At 40.8% G+C, this 19,449-nt stretch overlaps 1 protein-coding gene across 1 annotated transcript; it reads right to left on the reverse strand.

Moving 5' to 3' along the window:
- Window positions 1–1,604: 1,604 nt before the first annotated feature.
- Window positions 1,605–7,728, reverse strand: sall4 (spalt-like transcription factor 4). Its single transcript, XM_067240109.1, has 4 exons — window positions 7,566–7,728; window positions 2,821–5,274; window positions 2,415–2,713; window positions 1,605–2,299 (listed from the first exon to the last, which is right to left on the reverse strand). The coding sequence occupies exons 1-4, from the start codon at window positions 7,726–7,728 to the stop codon at window positions 1,874–1,876; spliced, it is 3,342 nt and encodes a 1,113-aa protein (XP_067096210.1). The 3' UTR covers window positions 1,605–1,873.
- Window positions 7,729–19,449: the final 11,721 nt, after the last annotated feature.

Consider the following 19,449-nt stretch of genomic DNA (forward strand, 5'->3'; position numbering starts at 1 on the left):
GAGGTAAACCATATGCAAAGTATGATACTCCAAGAGGACAGGAAAGATTCATGGCAGGATAAAATATTTTGCCTAATTTTCTTAATCCAGTCATTCCAACACCCACTGTTCAACGTGTGTCAAGGACACAAATACTCAAGGACAATGTTCAAAAAGTCACCCTGATTTTTATTTCAAAAGACCAGAAAGTAACATTTAGATAAAGAAAACAAATGAACAAAAACACATTTACATTGTAAACAAGCCCAATTGGCTCAACATTATCTAGAATTGTAGAGACAACCTCAAAGCAGTTCTGATATGGTTTGCTTGTATTAAAAGGCACAACTTGGTAAATGCATATCGATGGGGAAGGTACAGCAGGAGTCTACAGCTATCGGAGCATTCTGAGTTGTGTAAAGTGTCCAGTGATACATTCGTTACTGTACAACTCAGCAGGTTTAGAGAATGAAAGCAGTGTGTATCACTAATTGTACAGACCATGTGTTAAGATTAAGGGGTGGAGAAAAGAATCTGAATGAGGTAGAGATTTACCACCCCCGTGCGATATAAATAACAAAACATTTATAAGCTACCATATTTAATACAAGAATGTAGAAAACAGTTATCAAAGTCAGTCAAAAACTGTTAAACATTGTCATTGTAGGAATCTGAAGTTCCCTGTTCAAATTATTGATGCAGTCAATGTTTTTAAATCTATAAGGAAACAAAAAGAAATGACAAAACTCATGTGCACCTTCTACGATATGGTAATCAGAAGTGATGTTCAGAAATGTAACTAGTCATCTTACAACAACAAAAAAGGAAATAAAGTGCAGGCATGATTGAGAGCATTCCATCTTCTTCAGAACAGAACAAACCAAAGATTAAGCTGTACTTTTCTAGGGTAATATCAGAAGCAGAGAATGTATAACAGATCTTTATATATAGGAATGAACAAAAAGTACTGCTACATGGGACAATATGGTATCAGTCTAACAGACACAAACTTCATTACAATTGTGTGGTGCAAAAAAAAGAGAAAAAATATGATTATTTCAGGTTGAAGCTAGGCACTTGGCATGAGGTTCTGTTTAAAGGACACATTCTCAGTCTCCACAATTGACTTAATGGGAAATTCTGTCAAATGACAACCAAAATGGATGGCAAAGTAAATAATCAAGCCTGAACGAATTTGAATAAAGAACACAACACTTATTCAGTAGAACTTTGAGCAACTGTGAATAAATGTAGTGATCAAATATTTCTCTCCAAAGTAACATATCAGCACAATGACCACTACAGAACTGTACAACTTTTATATAAAATCTATGGCACACAGTAGCAGAGCAAGTAGTCATGTACAGAGGAATAAAGAAAACCACATTATATTAATCATGTACACTAAAACAGTGGTGTCCATTATCAGTCACACCCTGAAGCTTTTCCAATGCTTGTCAAAATTCTTCAAAGTATACATTACCAGGGAGACATTCTGAATTAAAGCAGTTTCAAGTAAGCCCTACATTCAACTTCTGGATACAAGACTAAAAAGATGTCACACAGAAATACCCGCAATATATTATGAAGAAAAAAAAGAATCAGTAAATACAACTACAGCAGTTATATCAAGTTAACCTAAAAATAATACTTGTTTATGGGGTTCATTGTTCATTTGGAGGGGGAGAGCTGCACCATTAAAGTTAGAGTTCCAGCTAGACTTCGCAAAACCGGAGAATGTTCAACAAGGGTTACCTTTTGTAAAGTCTTGTAAAGCACACGTTGATTGTACCCATCAATGAGTGTAGGCGAGCAAAATCCTTGCTACTATAAACATTCAAAACTGACGTTGCAGTGATGGATTTACAAAAAGAGAACTTCCTTAGTGTCATACTCAATTCACTGCAATTTTTCCCTCTTCCATGAAATGTGGAAATGGAGATGTTTCTGAGATGTTCTTCTCCATCTCCGCCACAGAGGCAGGCAGGCCAGAGTGGGATCCATCCATCTTCATCAGGCCTCCAGTGGAGCCAGCTAGAGGCCCCCCAGCCAGGCTACCAGGAAGGGGAATGCCACCATTCTGGATGACAGAAATCTCATTCGCCTTCATGGTCAGCCCATTGGTGAAAGCAGCAGCATACTGGTTCCACAGAGACTGGTCAAAGTTCATAGGTGGAGGACCCAGTTCCTTAGGAGGTGGCATCATGTCAGGCATTACCTTCGACTCTGATCCCATGGCCATCAAGGCCATGGGGTTGTCCAAAGACAGGCGCTGACCACGCCTAGACGCATTGTTCCACATGTGAGTTCCAACATGGACCTGACAGAACAAGTCAAATGTCAATGCCAATGCACACCTTTTGAAGGGCACAGACTAAAATATTAATTAAACTGTTGTCATGTCAGAGAGTAATGGAGATATGACTGTAACATACCTTTAGGTTACCCTTGGTAGTGAAAGCTCTTCCACATATAGTGCAGGCAAAGGGCTTTTCTCCTGTGTGCGTCCGCTCATGGATCTGCAGAGCACTGGCCGAGGAGAAGTTCTTCCCACAGGCGTTACACAGGTGTTGCTTGGTGGACCTGCGAGCAGCACTGGAGGACGACATCCCTGTCCCCTGAGGCAGCTGGGAGCCAAACAAGCCATGGGCACCCAGGGGGTTCTCTGAGGGAATCTGCATCTCCAGGTTGACCAGACTTGGGGGCATCCTCATGAAAGGTAAATGGCTGGGAGCTGAAGAGCAAGATGACAAGAACATTTCAATATATTAATTAACAGAACTGCACATCTGGTAAACCCAGGGTCATAGCTCAAAAGTAATATTATAGATAAAAACTTACCATACTCGCCAATTGAGTAGGGCAGGCCAGGTTCTTCTTTGATTGGCTTTGGTGTGAAGCTGCTGGGTGCAGTCAGATCAAGAGCCCCAATGGACTCATTTACATCCTGGGAGCCACAGTCTGAATCCGGTCTAGCTCCATTATGGGAAAAATCCTCTGGAATTGCCAACTCAGGAGACTTGGACTGGCTGCTTCCCATCTGGCTGTTCACCGGTGACGAGGAGTGAAAGGACAGAGAGTCAGAGATGGCAGGACTACAATCGATCTGGTACTCTTGCTCCTTTGGCTCCGAGGGTGACCCTTTAGACCGCCCATCACTCTCGGAGGTTGTGCTGGTCTGGCGTTTCAGGTTGAGAGCCGAGGTGATGGTCTTCATGTGATTCTCTAGGGCTGCGATGCTCGAAAACATTGAGGGAGGTGCCTGGGGCTGCTGCTCCTCAGTGGCTGATGTTGAGAAGGAGGCACTGGGCTTCTCCTGGGTGTCCAGCTCAGTGTCTGGGTCCTCCAAGCTCCCATCAAGGCCAGAAGCATCCATAGACTTCTCGTCGGGCAGAGACGAGTCCATTGCGTCAGCAGCTTCATACTGGTTGTCTGGCATGGGGGTGTTTGGTATCTGTCCTCCCATGTGCATGCGGATGTGCTGCTGCAGGACCACTGCATTGGTAAACTTCTTCTGACAGATGGGGCAGGAGTGTTGCATCTTGAGGGGTGTGTTGGCCCGATGAACACCATAATGGGCTTTGAGGTTTCCCTTAGTGGAGAAAGCCCGTCCGCAGATCTTGCACTTGTAGGGCCGCTCACCAGTGTGAGTACGATAATGCATCTTGAGGGAGCTCTGGCAACTGAGCACTCTGTGACAGATGTAACACTCGTTGGGGTCATTGGTCCTCTTCTCCAGCCCGTCCACCATCTGCTGCAGTTTGGCAGTTCCTGAGGTGTGCTCGGACAGACCATTGCCATTGGTGTGTGTTCCCTTGAGGTCTTTCGATTCCTGGTTTTGATCCGATCCCATCTCATGACCAAACATGTTGGAGGGATTTGATGCTCCATCACTACTTGATGATGAGGGCCTTTGACAGAATGGGTCGACTCCAAAGCTTTCAAAGGAGGGCTTAAAGCCCTGGAGTGGAGATTGGTGGAAACCTGGAGCTGGGAGGCCAATCACTGGTTTCATGTCCACCATGTTGGATTCTTCTATGGGCATTGACATACCGTAGGGAATGCCACTGCTGGTCGGTAGATTGTCAAGATGTTCCGGCACAGGGTGTGGATTCATCCTGATGTAAGGATACTTGTCCCTGTGTCTCTGGAAATGTACTTTGAGGTTTCCTTTGGTTGTGAAGCGATTTCCACAGATGTTACATTTGAAGGGCCTCTCCCCAGTATGAGAGCGCAAGTGGATCTGGAGGGCACTGTCATTCCCAAAGGTTTTGCCACAATATTTACACTTGTGCTTGTATAAGAGATCCCCAGAACCATTTTTGGATTCAGTCAGCATGTTGGATACCTTGCTTTTCCCTTTTTTGGAAGGATCCAACCCTACAGGGAGGCCAGTAAAAGAGCCTGGTAATGCCATGGCCCCTGGAGACTGGGGTAGTAAAGCTGGTAGGCGACTGGCCAGGTCTGGGAGAGCCTTCAAAAGATCTGCTTTTAAGGGGATTGACCCTAGACCCTCAGCCAGAGAGGTTGGGATGCCATTAGATTGAGGTAGTTTGCCCTGTTTCATAGTCTCCATTGAGAGGCTCTGACTTCCTGTTCTTTTCCCTATCAGGGCTGCTGCAGCCGACAACTGCTGAGAAAGGTGAGCTCCCAGTGCCTTAAGGGGGTCCACTGCTGCCCCTACAGCTGAGTGGAGACTCTGGGGAGCCATCATGGCCACCTGTATGCGGATCTGTTCAGTTAACTGAATCTGCTGGAGCTGTTGCTGCTGGAGACACACCAGCTGCTCCAGAATCATAGGGATGGCCTGCAATGTATCCTTGGAGGGTGGAGACTTATGGCTGGATGAATGCTGGGTGACTGCTACTTTGGTGGCAGGCATAGATTCAAGGGTGACGTTAGAATCTTGTAACTTGGGTGAAGGCTGGTAACTAATCTCAGGACTGGCAGACATAACCCGTCCTTCTTTTGAAAACTTTTCAGCATTTGATTTGGACGCCTCTTCATCTGTCCGTTGTGGTTTGACACTGGGTAAAGGATGACTGCTGGCCTGGCCATCATCGTCACTTTGGGGGGCACCAGAAGAGCCTTGTGAGAAGTCTTCTGGCACTTCATTCCCATCAGACGCTTTCATGATGACCACCTGCTGACCTTTAGTGCAATTTTCCTGATGTTCAAGAAATTCTGTCTCATTGAAGAATTCGGCACAACACTTGTTGCAAACTCTAGCATCTTCCATTCTGAACCTCTTTCTCTCGTTTCCATCCTCTTCAGCGTGACCATCCTGTAGAACCTCTGATAAGGGGGGAATAAAGTAAATAGTTAATGACACATTACCAAATAGTTGCAAGAATGCACCCATGTTCAATTAATTTCACATGAAGAAGCAAACTATAGTAGTTTTCCCATGGTCCTGACCTATTGAAAAGTACAATGTATTGTGTTTAGTGCACAAGAGTACCAGCAGGTGGCACAATTGTACATTAACTAAAGTCTCCAGATATGCAAGATGGTCTGTCTTACAATATTATGCAGACAATAAATATACCAGTCAAAAAAGACACGCTTATTATATGACTTTTCCACGCATTAGCCCACCTTAAAGCATAGTTAAGCCACCAACTTGTCCAAATGATAAACTCTAATCATTACAGCTGGACAAGTGCAACTTGAACGTACGTTTAAAAACAAAGTAGTCACGCTTTCCAGTTACAACGCAGGGTGTAGAACTAACAGTTAACAGGGTCATTGGTAGTCACCATTTGACCTCCCAAATTCGCACTTACGGACAAAGCAATAATCGCTTGGTCATTTACATGCAAAGACAATTTTGGCTAACCGGGAGTATATAGAATACCTCGAGTGGGCATTTTAAATGTTCACGCACTATGGGGCCATTTCACAACCGGTCGCATTGTCAAATGCTAATGCTGTAGGACTTATGTGAAGAGGGGGGTAGACCACCTGTTTGCATTCTTCCAACGAAACAGTTCGACTTGTTAATTGCTCACCAGGCAACTTGAGTGTGAGGGGGGTTGCAAATGGCTTTGTATACAGAATCCGTTCATTGACAAACAAGATGACTATGAATAAGGGCATAATAACGCTGTTGGTAATGTGATGAGTACTGTCTATGGGGAGGGTGCGTTTTTTAAATTACATTTTTATCTGTCGAAAAATGTAGTTGGTAGTTTACCAATTAATGTCAATCTGGACTTCAAAAATAAAAACATACCTCAAGTAGCTTCTCTGGTTTATATAAAGTAATTTCCACAAACGTTGTAGATAGATATTACATTTTGCGTTTTTAATACACTTATGAATCGAATATTCAGTCCAGCATTCATCAGGGTTGCCGCTTGGTGGCGGAGTTGCATAGTGACCAGTTGTTTAGTTGATGACACGAGGTAAAACGGATTCTCTAAAGACACTAACACTAAAGGTCTACAGTGCAAATGTAAAGAACGTCCATTCGCAAAGTGATGAATTAATACGTCACCGGACATGTCAAATAAAGTAGAAAATAAACGTAAAAAAGGCCTACATGAAAAAATGATATCCAAAATAGGCTATTACAAAAGATGTCCATTAATGTTGCTTACATTCTGGCACCACCAAACGCACCCCACCCGTTCTCAGCAGAACACTCCATCCCCCACATATGTACGAAAGGAAACAGTCATGCATTAAAGTGGGGGATTTATGGCCTTTAGGTCAGCTTACTAGAGTCACATTTCATACCATTCTGTCGGACCCCTTGTCTGAAAGTATACCAGACTATCCCAATCCCCCATACACTTTTTTTTGACATATCATGCTACTGTAAACATGATCCAACTATGCAAAATCCTCTTGTTCGAAGTCACAGCAAACCATTATTTACAGCAAACCCAACACAAATGCAAGCAATTGTAGTAACCCAGCTCTAATCATATGCGGACAATGAGCCACAGTTTCAATACAAATGTGCTGTTGGGAAAAAAATATTGCTATGTATCGTAGCCTACTGTAATTAAACCGAATACATTAATACTTCCATATAATGGAGAGAAAAAAAAAGTTAAATATAATGTTAGGTGTCCAATGAAATTTGCCACACAACGTTCGTAGTTGGCTACGTGTTCGTAGAAGTGACCAGTGTTGCTAAACAGGCTGCTCCTGTTACCAGCCCAACAGGTAGCTACATACTTTGAAAAAGTTGAGCAGAATGAAGAGTCGTGTAGACTATGTTCAATACCAAACAAAATCAATCGGTAAATCAAGCCCAGTCATTTATATTAGATATTGTTTCTGATGCACAGGTAGAATGTATCTAAACGTACTGCCATGCCATTGACTCCATCACAAAATCCAATTCAACTTCAGAACACGTTATAGCCAATTCGAGTTGAATAGCCTATTTGCTGCTCATCAAACAACTCGCCTTCTCTATTCTCGCCATAGCATGGTCCGTTCCAAGGGTCGTCATTCAGGTCAAAGTGCAAGGAAACAACGTACAACTTTCCAAGAAAATGTAGATATTTCCTAACCTGTAACGTCCTATTAATATAACATGTCCGCAAAAAAGTTTATCAATGCAAACTCACCGTTTTCTGAGGACCCGGGCTCATCGGAATTGATATGCTGTGGTTTGGCTTGCTTGCGCCTCGACATGGTGCAACCATCGAGAGCAAATAGTAACACAATTTCCTTTCCTTCTTTACAAATTCTTCGGGTTGGAAAATTAGCTCCACAAGTAGAAATGCGCATGTCAAAGTAATTATTATTATCAATAATGCATTGCGATTTATCATGGTCCTCTGACAGCTGATTGGCTCCAGTCCAAGTGCTTACACATTATTCAAATGTGTTCCATTGATGAGAAAAGCAGAGTGCCAGGAGGGGGCGGGAGATGCGATACTGTTGGATGGAATCGTAGAGGGAGGGTAGTAAGTTTGTTGCGATGAACTACCCTTTCGGCATACAGTCACCTGAAAAGCAGAAATGTGTCCCTTTTTAGTACTGTTAGGCACACGATAAAGTAGACGCCGTGACTATTTACGAAATGCTTTTAGCCATTATATAGGCCTCGTGTTAACTTCTATATTTTCCTATTGTCTATTTCCTAAGATTTAACCAGAGTAGCCTATATTGGCCCACAATGCAACACTTATTATATCTCTATCTTGTATATTGTCTTCACTTTTACCCTAATGATTACAATGACTCAAAATATATGGCATGTCCAGGGTAAAAATTCCACCTTATTCCTATTTGAAGTGGACTTTAGTGTTGTCAGTGCCTACAGCCTGTGTGTGTTTGTGTGTGGAAGTTTGAATGGTGTACAACAGGTATTTATGTTTACTGCCTAAACACGTATCCACCCTCAAAATGTCTACATTCGAAAACTATTTGATCTACAATTCCATTGTCAGACCTTCCATCTCTGGAGCCCCATCCTTATAATGAAACATACAAATATTGAAAGCTAAAATAAAAGTTTTATATTGTTTACAATAATACAAATTCATGAACGAGATGAATGACGAGATGAATGACAGCATTAGTTTTATTAGATAGAGTGGAAATTACATGTATAATGACCCATCTGTTAGTTATGAGAAAAAAGCAATGCATTTAAAAAACAAATGCTTTTTACTAAAGGACTGAAGGTGAAATAGGAAGGAGTGTTGTCTAGACGGTTTATTGCCCCAATAAGAACTATGGTTGAATACACTGTTTCTGCTGCTTTCAAACTAAACAATCCAAACTGTGTGCACTTTCATCATAAATCTGCAGTTGTGGGAACCAAAGGGATATTGCCTATACAGCCCTTTGAGAATGGACACATGTGATTGGGGTTGACTTCTTACTCAAAGAAAAGCATACACAGCTCTACAGGTTCTGAGGCCATGGAATTACCTTGACCTGTCTAAAAAATTCAGTCACAAACATTCTGTAACATTCCAGTTGTGAATGTACCAGATTCCCACCTCACATAATCTTAACTACAAGCAGTTTTAGTACTAATATATAACATATTTATCTAATATATATAATATTTGAGTAAAAAGGCGCTTCCTGGATTATCTTCGGTAGCTAAAAACAAATGCATTAATGGGCATTTCACCCATACAACTTTTCCTTCCTTTTTGTACAAAGGTTATCCTGTCTATGGTATGTTTCTCATATTATTGTGTAAGTTCAGTTGAGTTAAAGGTAGCTGTTTTCTTCAACAGAGAACATGGAAGCATTATGGTAATGTTATTTGAAAACCTTGACCTGTCCTATGTCCATTGTATGTGTGTGCACATAGATCTGCACAGTCACATTTTTGACAAGAAAAAGACTCAAATTGACTATACCACATGTTATTTCTATCAACAAAGAAAGAAACACATTGCAGAGGACAGAACAAAGCAGTTATTGTGACCACATATCCATAAGCTTATATGTGTCACTCAAATGCCCTATGATGTAGTAAAGAGATGTAGTTGTTTTGTGTGATTCTCTTTATTTGAAAACAGACAGGGAGAGCAGTGAAGTTTTCAGAGGTTCTTACTTTCCAGTAAGACATTCACAAATCCTTGACAATGGGCAGCAACAGCAGGGCTTGTAGTGGACAAACAATAACAGCCTAACACTTGGTGAGGAATTGTAAATTGAACATGTGTTTTTTAACACTCAGTAAAACATGAAAGGCACAACGCAGTCTGGCTAGGCTGAGATATTTCACATCAGTGTGAAATTTCCACAGACTTGAAGAGGATATTGTTTTCATTTTAACTTTCAATTATTGTTTCCTCATTATTTTCTTTACCCAGATTCTAAGTGCAATAATTTGTAATTTTGTTTTTCAACTTTAAGTTTAAAACATTACAGTATGCAATCACTGATGTATCTACACCAGAAAAGGCTGATACAAATATAATCCTTTCAGTCTTCTTCTTTAAAAGTACATAACTGTGGTATTTATTTGTGAGTAAAAAAGGTTGATGATGGAAAAAGCCAGTGTGTTATAAAATATTACTGTATTTTGTGCTACAGGAGGATGCCATACGGAAACCAAATTCCAGGAGCCACTGGAAAGGCCAGAACACTAATGAATGCTTTCAAAACAACCCCTTTGACTTGGTTTTTGATCTTCTTATGATTAGAAAATACAAACAAGAGATAGAATAAATATATTTTGACAGATTATGCCCATTATTAACTACATTGTACTTTGTTTTGTAAAGTGTTTCATCAGAGCAAACTAAACAAAGAACATGCGTTCCTTTTATGTGTTCCTATAAATGATGTGTGCTGTGGAATTAATTCTCATTCGATTGTTATGAAATGTGTTTATTTCCTGCACAATGAAGTGTTGATTTGACCCTACTATGCAGTTGAACAATATACTTCTATCATTTAAGTAACTTTTTCTGTTGTATGGGTGGCATCTGAGACATTCTGATCTAACTGTCCATCTGCTGAGAGCTTGTGTGAAGTGGATTGCCTATGTGAGCGTCCATAGGCCTTTAACCAATCACACTCTTTGACGAGTGATTGATTGCAGAAGGTTGCCTGCCAAATTACTATTTATTATCGTGCAGAAACATGAAGAAAAGGGCATTCTCTTGAGGAGTGACCCTGTGTTAAACACTGAGACGTCCATACAACTATAGGACCTCTGAACACTGATAGAATTACGCTTTTCCTCTTTCTCTAGACCGGAAACTAAACAAAAAGTCTGCTGAAAATCTCAATAAATCAACTAAAATGAAACAAAATCTTTCTTAATATTTTGACTGTGTACCTGTTTTGTGCCATCTTTAGTTGCTTCTACTTTATTTTCTGCGTTGCTCTCCTTTATACAGTGAACTGTAACTGTCACATGTAGGCTGTAAGTTGTTTGATGGTTTAACATTGTATTACTAGTTTGGCAATTTTTTGAGGAAAGGCAGTGCCATCCAGGAAAACCAAAGGGTTTTGCCAACCAGTCCATAGCATTGAGATGCTTTTCTTTTATATCAGTAAACATCTTTCCAAAAGCTTTACTTTCACAGTTTGTTGTCAACTTCAAGAATAGACATTGATGTAAAGGCATTTCAACATATTCCTCAGACTGAAGCTCAGAAGTTATTTTTGTGTGTTCATTGCTTTGCAATGTTTCAAATATTTGGAATGGCACACACAATGATTGTTCTATGCTGGTAGAATTAATTTACCCAATTAGATTTACTGGAAGAGAATTAAACTGTCAATTGCCACAATATGCAGTCTAACTCTAAAATGATTAAACTTATGAACTGTGTTCTTAACATGATACATTTACAATAGTAAGTATAATTTTATATTAACAGCATGTTTAGTGCCTGTGAATTATTTTCTGTAATTGAGGAAAGGTTTTAACACCTGAGTGAACATATAAAATCCAATAACTTCCACACAGGAAGCATAAATTACATAGGCTTTAGGTAGAGATGTGAGGCTTCAAAGATAACAAGATGACTGCTTATTTGTCTCACACTGTTGAATGGGAAGTGGGGGTTGGGCTGCTGGAAATTATGTGCCACTGCATTCCACAAACAACTCAACTTCTTCATGAGCTTTTGTCAAGAGTTGTTGTGTGTTTGAGCGCATGCATATCTTATAGACACACATAGTGCATTTGTCAGTTTTCTATTTTAGTTCATGCTTGTTCACTTATTTGTAGGGTGTGACAAATGAAAATATTTGAGATATGTTATCTAGCCATTTCTAGTGTTGGTAACAGTCAACATGTATCCACTTCATTCTGAATGTGTGTCTGTGACAGAGGGGATGGGAGTAGGGGTGAGGGGGGTGTGGGGAGAGATCAGGAGCCCACACATGGCTGTAATTTAATGGAGAATTGCCTAACGGTTCCTGTGCAGAGGTAAACACACTAATAGTAAGGCTTTTGTTTTTGCAGAACTCCTTCCATCAACAAACAATAAAGTGTTGATAGAACAAGGACTCACTGTATGGAGGAACCCCTACTGTTACCACTTCTCACCCTCAGTCACTCGCTCATTTACCAGAGATTATTTATGAGCCATGCATACAGGACTATGATACAACTACATGAGCAGAATTAGCTATAAGAGCTATTGTGGTGTTGGTGTAAATAAACCCAGTAGTTTCTCAATTGATTGTGTATGAAAAGAAACATTGTGTACATTTGTTGCTCCCAATCCAGGTTCACAATGATCTATTGCAGCTACAATGGTCACTAAAATGCAGGGGTTTTGCTTTGTCACTGCCTTGACATTGGTTGCTGTGGAGCTGAAGATTGAAAAAAGGGGTAAAGAAATGGAGACATAGTAAACACACAGAGCCAGGCAGTCACCATCAAGCTGTGAGTCAACAGGGGGGCCAATCCTTCAAATCTAAGATGCAATCTGGGGCAGGGCCATAAACGTTTACTGGGTGGGAAGTGCTGGGGAGAAGGGTTGCAGGAGATCAGGCCTGTCCCGATGGTGATTAAGCTCTGGTAGGCAACCATCAACACACAACCCAGATTTTTTCTTTTTATACTGTTCAGTATATACTTAAAATGCACGTACACCTAATTTAATTCAATGTAATGCTCTTTCTTACGCTTGAAGCATAGCTTTTTTTGTGTATGCAGCAAATCAGCAGCAGCACTGTAAGTCGCTCTGGATAAGAGCGTCTGCTAAATGACTAAATGTAAATCAAGCGCTACACATGTCGTGCCGCAGGAGTAGAACTATTGCATTTGAAGCAATCATTTATATTATTTGAAGTCAGAATCAGAGTAAGACCACCACACCTGATCTAACAGTTGAGGCAAGATGGCTATGACTCTAACCAAGCAGAGGCAGCAATATATTACAAAAACATTGCAGTACAATTGAAGAATATTTTTAACTTAATGATTCAATAATTCCACTCAAATATCATTATGTATATGTATTTCTACAATAGTAACCTAATGATGGAATTGTAATATGGGTGATTCTTCACATCATCACAGCAATGTGAAATATGAGATCCATTGGAGGGGCTATTCATTTCTATAAATTATAATATTAACTTGACCAGTCGATTATATGTTGATAACAGAAAAGCAAGAGCTCCCATAGGTTAATATGTGTATCCACAATGCTAAGGTTTAGTGGGAATTGTAGCCAACTTGGGATGTTACAATATTCTTGTCTTGTAACATCCACACACACATATACAACCAAGTACAACATGTTTTACATTGTACACCTTTAGCAATGCAAAAAGACTGTATTGACCAAAGAAATACACAAAATCAGACTGCAGTTATCGACATCATTATGCTTCACATCTCACTAATCTTTTTAATGAAAACAACTTGTCGGGAAAAAAAATTCTACTTACACCAAAACCTCAAAATTAGCAATTGTTTATTTTTGCATGTTTAGATGGCGTCTGACAACTTTGGTGGTTTCTTTACCCCACACAAAACAGAAAACATCTAACTTTGCAGTGCTGTTTGAAGGCCAGCTGTACATATAACACTGGTTAGACTTGTGACCACATAAATGGTAAAATTCAGTGATTTACACACACTCAGTTCTTTGGAAACACAATCCACCTGTCAACATAATGCATTACTGCTCTTTCAAGCAAGCTTAGAATAGTTTTATTTTATGGCAGGAATTATGGTAAAGGAGGCATACTGGCAACCCATATCTAATCTGTCTGTTCTAAGAAGTGCCAAATTTACATTACATGTCCTTCCCACTAACTTGTATGCACATGTAAATAGCACCATCAAGCCAAACCTCCAGTTTGCTAAGAAAGGACAAAATGGTTACTCAGGGATGGCTGATTTTAATTGATTTACTTCACACAATACCTTGGTTTCTCAATAGACAATGCAATACCATAAACAGTTTTTGTGCAGGCAATTGATTTGGACAACTTCACTTGTGCTGCTGTCATGTTTTTGTGTGTGTCAGAAACAAACTCATGTTGAAATACTCAACTGAAATAGAATCCACAGTATCAATGGTTACTGTTGTGTCAGCATTTTGTTTCTGTATGACTTCTCACATTCAATTGCTTTTGGCTACAAAGCACTTTTAGGTCCTATTTCATGCCTTTGTTGTTTAGCACATCAATTTTGTGCTTTTGTAATAGTAGGCTGCAACTTTGTAAAAAGACATGGCATCTTAATACAATATCTGAATCAAGACTTATAAGGACATTCTGTGAAAAGGTTTGGGCTTGATATAAAATAACTGTCTTGAATAAAAAGGGATTAGAGTGAAACAGAGAATAAGACACTTGACAATGAGTGAGATCCGAAGACTCCTAGCGGTGTGTTTTTGGGCTGCCCGTGGTGATTTTATAGCTCCATGAGGCAGACACCCCGAGCCCCAGAGGTCTACCCATCTGAGCACTAAACAGAGACACTCAAAACAGTTCAAAACCCTCAGTAGCCGTGCTTCTTTCATACAGTGTGGTAGTCTTGGCACAAATACAGTGTGCAGGCCTCCTGTATGTCTACATCTAACTAGGCATCAATATCAAACTTTACCTAAGTACTAACCTTTTCATTAGTGTTTGTTGTTTGGATTGAGTAATTTTGATGAGTAGACGCCCTTATTTTCCATTAGCATGCACCCGGCATGGGGAAATGGACAAATCTGTCTATGTTGTCATGGCAACCATAGTAAATGGCTCCTTGCCTTAACAATGGTCAGATTGGGGCGAGGGAGGCAGGTCCCCCCTCCACATCTGCTACTCCCCATTCAGAATTATGGGATGTTCTGCTGATTATTTTCCATCCTGCTTCCCCCTTTGAAGACTGACAAGCTAAGAAAATTCGAATGAAATTAGGAATTCTGCCAACATCTGTGTAAGAAGTGTTACATAGTTAGTTCAACAGCAACAGAGGTAATTCTGAATAACAGCAACCAGGCATGTGTGGTGCCTCAGTCTTTCAATTTAAGACAGAGGGAGAGAGGGAGAGAGAGTATGAGAGAGAGATACATGGAATTTTCAAGATTGGTAAGAAACATGAAATGCAACAGCCAACTAACACATATAATTGTTTAAAAAGCGTAAAAAGCAAACAGCAGTCCTTTCCGGTAGCCCAGCTAGTTAACAAAAGGTTTCCTCCATTTAAAGTTGCACCACCGTAACCATAAATGTCATCAGAGCTTAGCAACCAGAAAGGTATGTAGAAATGGTTCATGACTGTTCTTACCTTGGCCTGTGGGGCTGTTCCTACCATCGAGATTCTAGACATTGGCACCCCATGGTTGTCATACTTCTCATTATATTGTAAAGGTGTGGCAGAAGCCCATGACCTTAGAAAATAATAATCTGGTCTGGGATCTCATGATACCATAAAAATATAATGTACTTCTTCTCTTGTGTTTTTTTAAATGTATTTTATCATGTGTTTATTGTAACATATAACAATGATTTTCCATGTAAAACTAGCTATATAAGAAGAAAATAAAAAACGTAACATTGCGTTATGATCAATTAAGTGTTGATACGCAGAGTTTTTGTATAAGAGAGACTTTTCTCCTTCTGAGGCTAAGAGGTCACCTTCTGAGGCCCCTTTACAGTCCACTGATAGATATGAACATGTGTCCAGACTCACTGGAGACAGTAAGTAGGAAATATGCAGAGACAGACTTCTATGAGTTACGATGTTGTCACAAACTTGCTGACTATTTGCTGTGCCTTGTAAGGACACGTTCTGTGGAAACTATATTTACTGTCTATTCTTTGTATATAAGGGCGTTTGTGATCTCTGTGCTTGACTCATCTAACCACTCGATCTTGACTGGTACGTGATCGGATATCATTCTCATAAACGAAGTAAACACTCTTAATCGTTGTGCATATTTCCGGCCACCGACAGACGTCATCCTATCAAGTGTCCAGGCTTTTCCCCTCTCTTTAGCTCTACTGTAGCTCAATAGAGGAAAAGGATTGCAATGTTTGAAAGATTGAATTAAGTATGAGAGGGCATTAAAGAAAGAAACTATAGGTGCCCATTGTCCTTGGGTTCCTCAAAGAAGCCCTATTTACTTTCCACCAGTGTGTCAGAGAAGAAATAGGATTGAAGCCACCTGCCTGTTCTCCAAGCTGCTGAACACATTCAACCATCCAGACTCCTGTTGCTGTCTTACATGAAAGAGCAAGGATTTTTCTTTTTTTGTATTCTTTTCACTCTTGAGATGCATTAATGCCTAGCATCAAAGGCAAAGATTTTTCACAGTGTAGTTCTGCTATTGAAATGACATAAAAATGGCCCCTTTAAGCCCTCTAGCATTGATCCGAATAGGATTTGCATTAATCAATTGTCATATTGTTGTCCCTATCTCAGTCTGGCAGATGTGTACACGTATACTCATATCAAGATCCCAAACGTCCATCATCCTGCTTGAATATTTTCAACAGGTGTGACCTGTTTGAGTCCACGGACATCCTCCTGGCCACCACACTTGTCTGACAGGTAAAGCAGTTGTTCGTTTATGCAAACAAATCAGTATACACACCAGAGCATAGGTAATACATGGTTATCGTTGATACATACGGAGCCAGTACAGAAGACGAGAGGAGCATGGGTGGAATCCAAACTCCCGCATCCATATTGATTAAACAAATTTGCCACAAATCATTTTACAAATGCCCAGTGGGGGGCTATAGAGCCTGCTGGAAATGCCCCATTCATCCAGACCTGGCTCCCGTGGGGCAAAAGCCCCGACTCTTGGCTCGTTTAAGCGTGCTGACAGCCTCTGATCCTCCGGCCATCTGCAGGGTGGGCTGGACAGCGCCAAGGGGCCATTGTGTCCCCCAAACTAAGGAGATTTAACAGTGACCAAAAAAAGACATAGTCTCCGAGAAAAGTTCCCCACCATCTTCCTTTTTTTCATAGGACATACAATGCACACACACTCTAATGTAATATATTAGATTTATACTCATATTATGAAGGTAAGCTCATTATGAAAGTAATGCTTTAATCTGGAGACTTTGAAATTTCTCAATAGATCTTGAAAGATCTGCCAGAGACTAAAGAAGAGGATTTTTTCACATGGGTGAAACAAATAGATTTGTGAACCTTGTAGTAATTTAGCACAATAACGTTATCACTCAACTGACAACTGACTTTTTCCATGGCATAGACTCCTGCTGTGCGCTTGCATGAGCACACACACATTTGGGTCAAACATTGGCTCCTCCCCTTCGCCCATCCCCCTCATTATGAATGTGAGGAGGCGGGGACAGCCAGGCAGCGTGTGTGTGTGTGCGCGTGTGTGTAAGATTTCGAGCAGTGTATGAGCACATTTGTATGTACATGTGTTAGGTCTGAGGGGTAGCCCCACAGGGGAAGGTAAACAGGAAGACTGAGGAGGCTGACCTTCCTCACACACACACACACACACACACACACACACACACACACACACACGCACACACACACACACACACACACGCACACACACACAACACACATGCACACAAACACAACACACACACACACACACAAATAAACCCTCTCATCTGCTTGTTCCTATGATGTCCCTCTCAGGCAGCATATTCTTGAAAATAAGTAAATGCTCCAAAAATGATGATCAATTAATGTTTTTTGATATTCTCTAGATCCTCGTAATGTGTCAGCTTCCGCTAGAGTTCCCACAGTGGTTGTTTGGACCTCGTCGTGGGCTGTCCCATAACCCCAAACACATGGTCAGCTCCTATTATTTTAACTGCTTCCAGTGACTTCAGATCCTTCTCGACCTCTGAGTGCAATCAGGAACAGGAATGGTCACATTAAAAGCCCAGGCCAGGGACAGCTTAGGTTACCGCAGTTATGAAGGGTGGAGCAAACAGAAAAGTAAAACAGAATAAGCATCAACTGTGAGTTCCTCTGTTAGATGAACCTTTTCAAGGTCTTCATACTCCATGCATATTAGGGGTTTGAAACAAAAGAGAATGTAGCTTGTCCAGTGCTTTTATTATTCAATGTTATTTCAGAATGAGTTCGTATGAGGACAGTGGCTCAAGGCTCAGGGGAGTGTCGCTAGCGTTGGACTGGTGAGGAGGATACCTAAATGGGTAATGTTTACAACAGCTGGTAGAAAAGAGACAGCTTCTTCCTGGATGGGCTCTTACACTCCCATCGCTACACAGAGGGGGCAGCTGCATTGTTACTGTCACAAGATACACATGCACACACCCATGCCAAGACAAACACTAACTAAAACCAACCAACAGTTTGGGATTTTCTCAATAATCAGTACTCTGTGATGTTTATAGAACGTGCCCGAAGTGAGTAGTTCCTTGGAAACCTGATCCAGCCAAACAGCCCATCGCTCATAAACACGTCACATGAGTGATGTGAGCAGAACCAGTTATAGCGACCCTGGGACACACAACTCTCTCCCTCCTCAAACACACAAATTCCTCTGTTTTGTGCTCATCCTAGATTTCAGAGGACTGTCACATGAAGTTCTGGGTGGCGTTTATAAAATGTTTTCACACCATCCCTAAAAGTGGCATTCTGTGTTTGTATGTGGAGGAGAGTCCTGTTCCTCCATAAGCTACCTCAAGTATGATGTAGATGTTGTTTGGTACGTCACCCTAGAAGCATGTAAGAAAGACAGAGACACACATGATAGTTACCAAAAACGAAAAATACTGTGATGTAAACCTAATATTTCTTCCTTGTTTGGTGTTGTTCTGAGGGAAAGGAAAGAATGTTGGTCGGCATAGAGCCATTCATTTGTCAGAGCTGCAGTGATTTCACTTTGATCCCAGTATCAAAATGATCTGCAAAATTGTCACACACCAACATTCCTGAGATGATATACAAAGGTCAAAAGGCCAATTCTGAAAGGAATTCAAATTGGTTATACATCCTAAAATCATGAACTGAAAAGATCAATACATCTGGGTAATTGAGGCTTTCTCCTAGAAGAAGCTATGATGCAGCCAATGTGGTTTCTGAAAATTATTGTTTTTCTGTGAGATGTTTAAAGGGGGACCGTGTTTGGCACCCGCTCTCCTTCAAGTCTCCTGTTCCATTTCCCCACTATGTCGGAAGTTACAGAGGCTTCGTCCTCACAATGAGATAAATATACTGCTCTACCCTTGCCTGCAGATTTTTCTCATAAAAAACCCTTTGATAGTTTAGCCATCTGGCCAGAGTCGAAAAAAGTCTCCATAAAAGAGGCCCAAATAAGGTCAGGGGTCGCCCCCTCCCTGGGTCAGGGGCCCTGGAAGGTTGTTATAGTGGACTTTACTAAAGTTGTCAGCTCAGATCCCCTTGACAAATTAAAGCACATTCTTCTCTTTTTAACAAGTATTCCATTACAGTTGTCACCAAAGGAAATATTGTGCATTCTTGCTGGACAATGAGTAGAAGACTGCATGGCAGAGCAGTAAATGACATAGATGTACATGGATACGTCATAGATATGGTTTTTGTTCTTTCCTTTTGAGGTAGAGTTGATATAGTATATG

This window comes from Osmerus mordax, chromosome 7, assembly GCF_038355195.1.
Source record: "Osmerus mordax isolate fOsmMor3 chromosome 7, fOsmMor3.pri, whole genome shotgun sequence".
In the NCBI taxonomy this organism is placed as follows: domain Eukaryota; kingdom Metazoa; phylum Chordata; class Actinopteri; order Osmeriformes; family Osmeridae; genus Osmerus; species Osmerus mordax.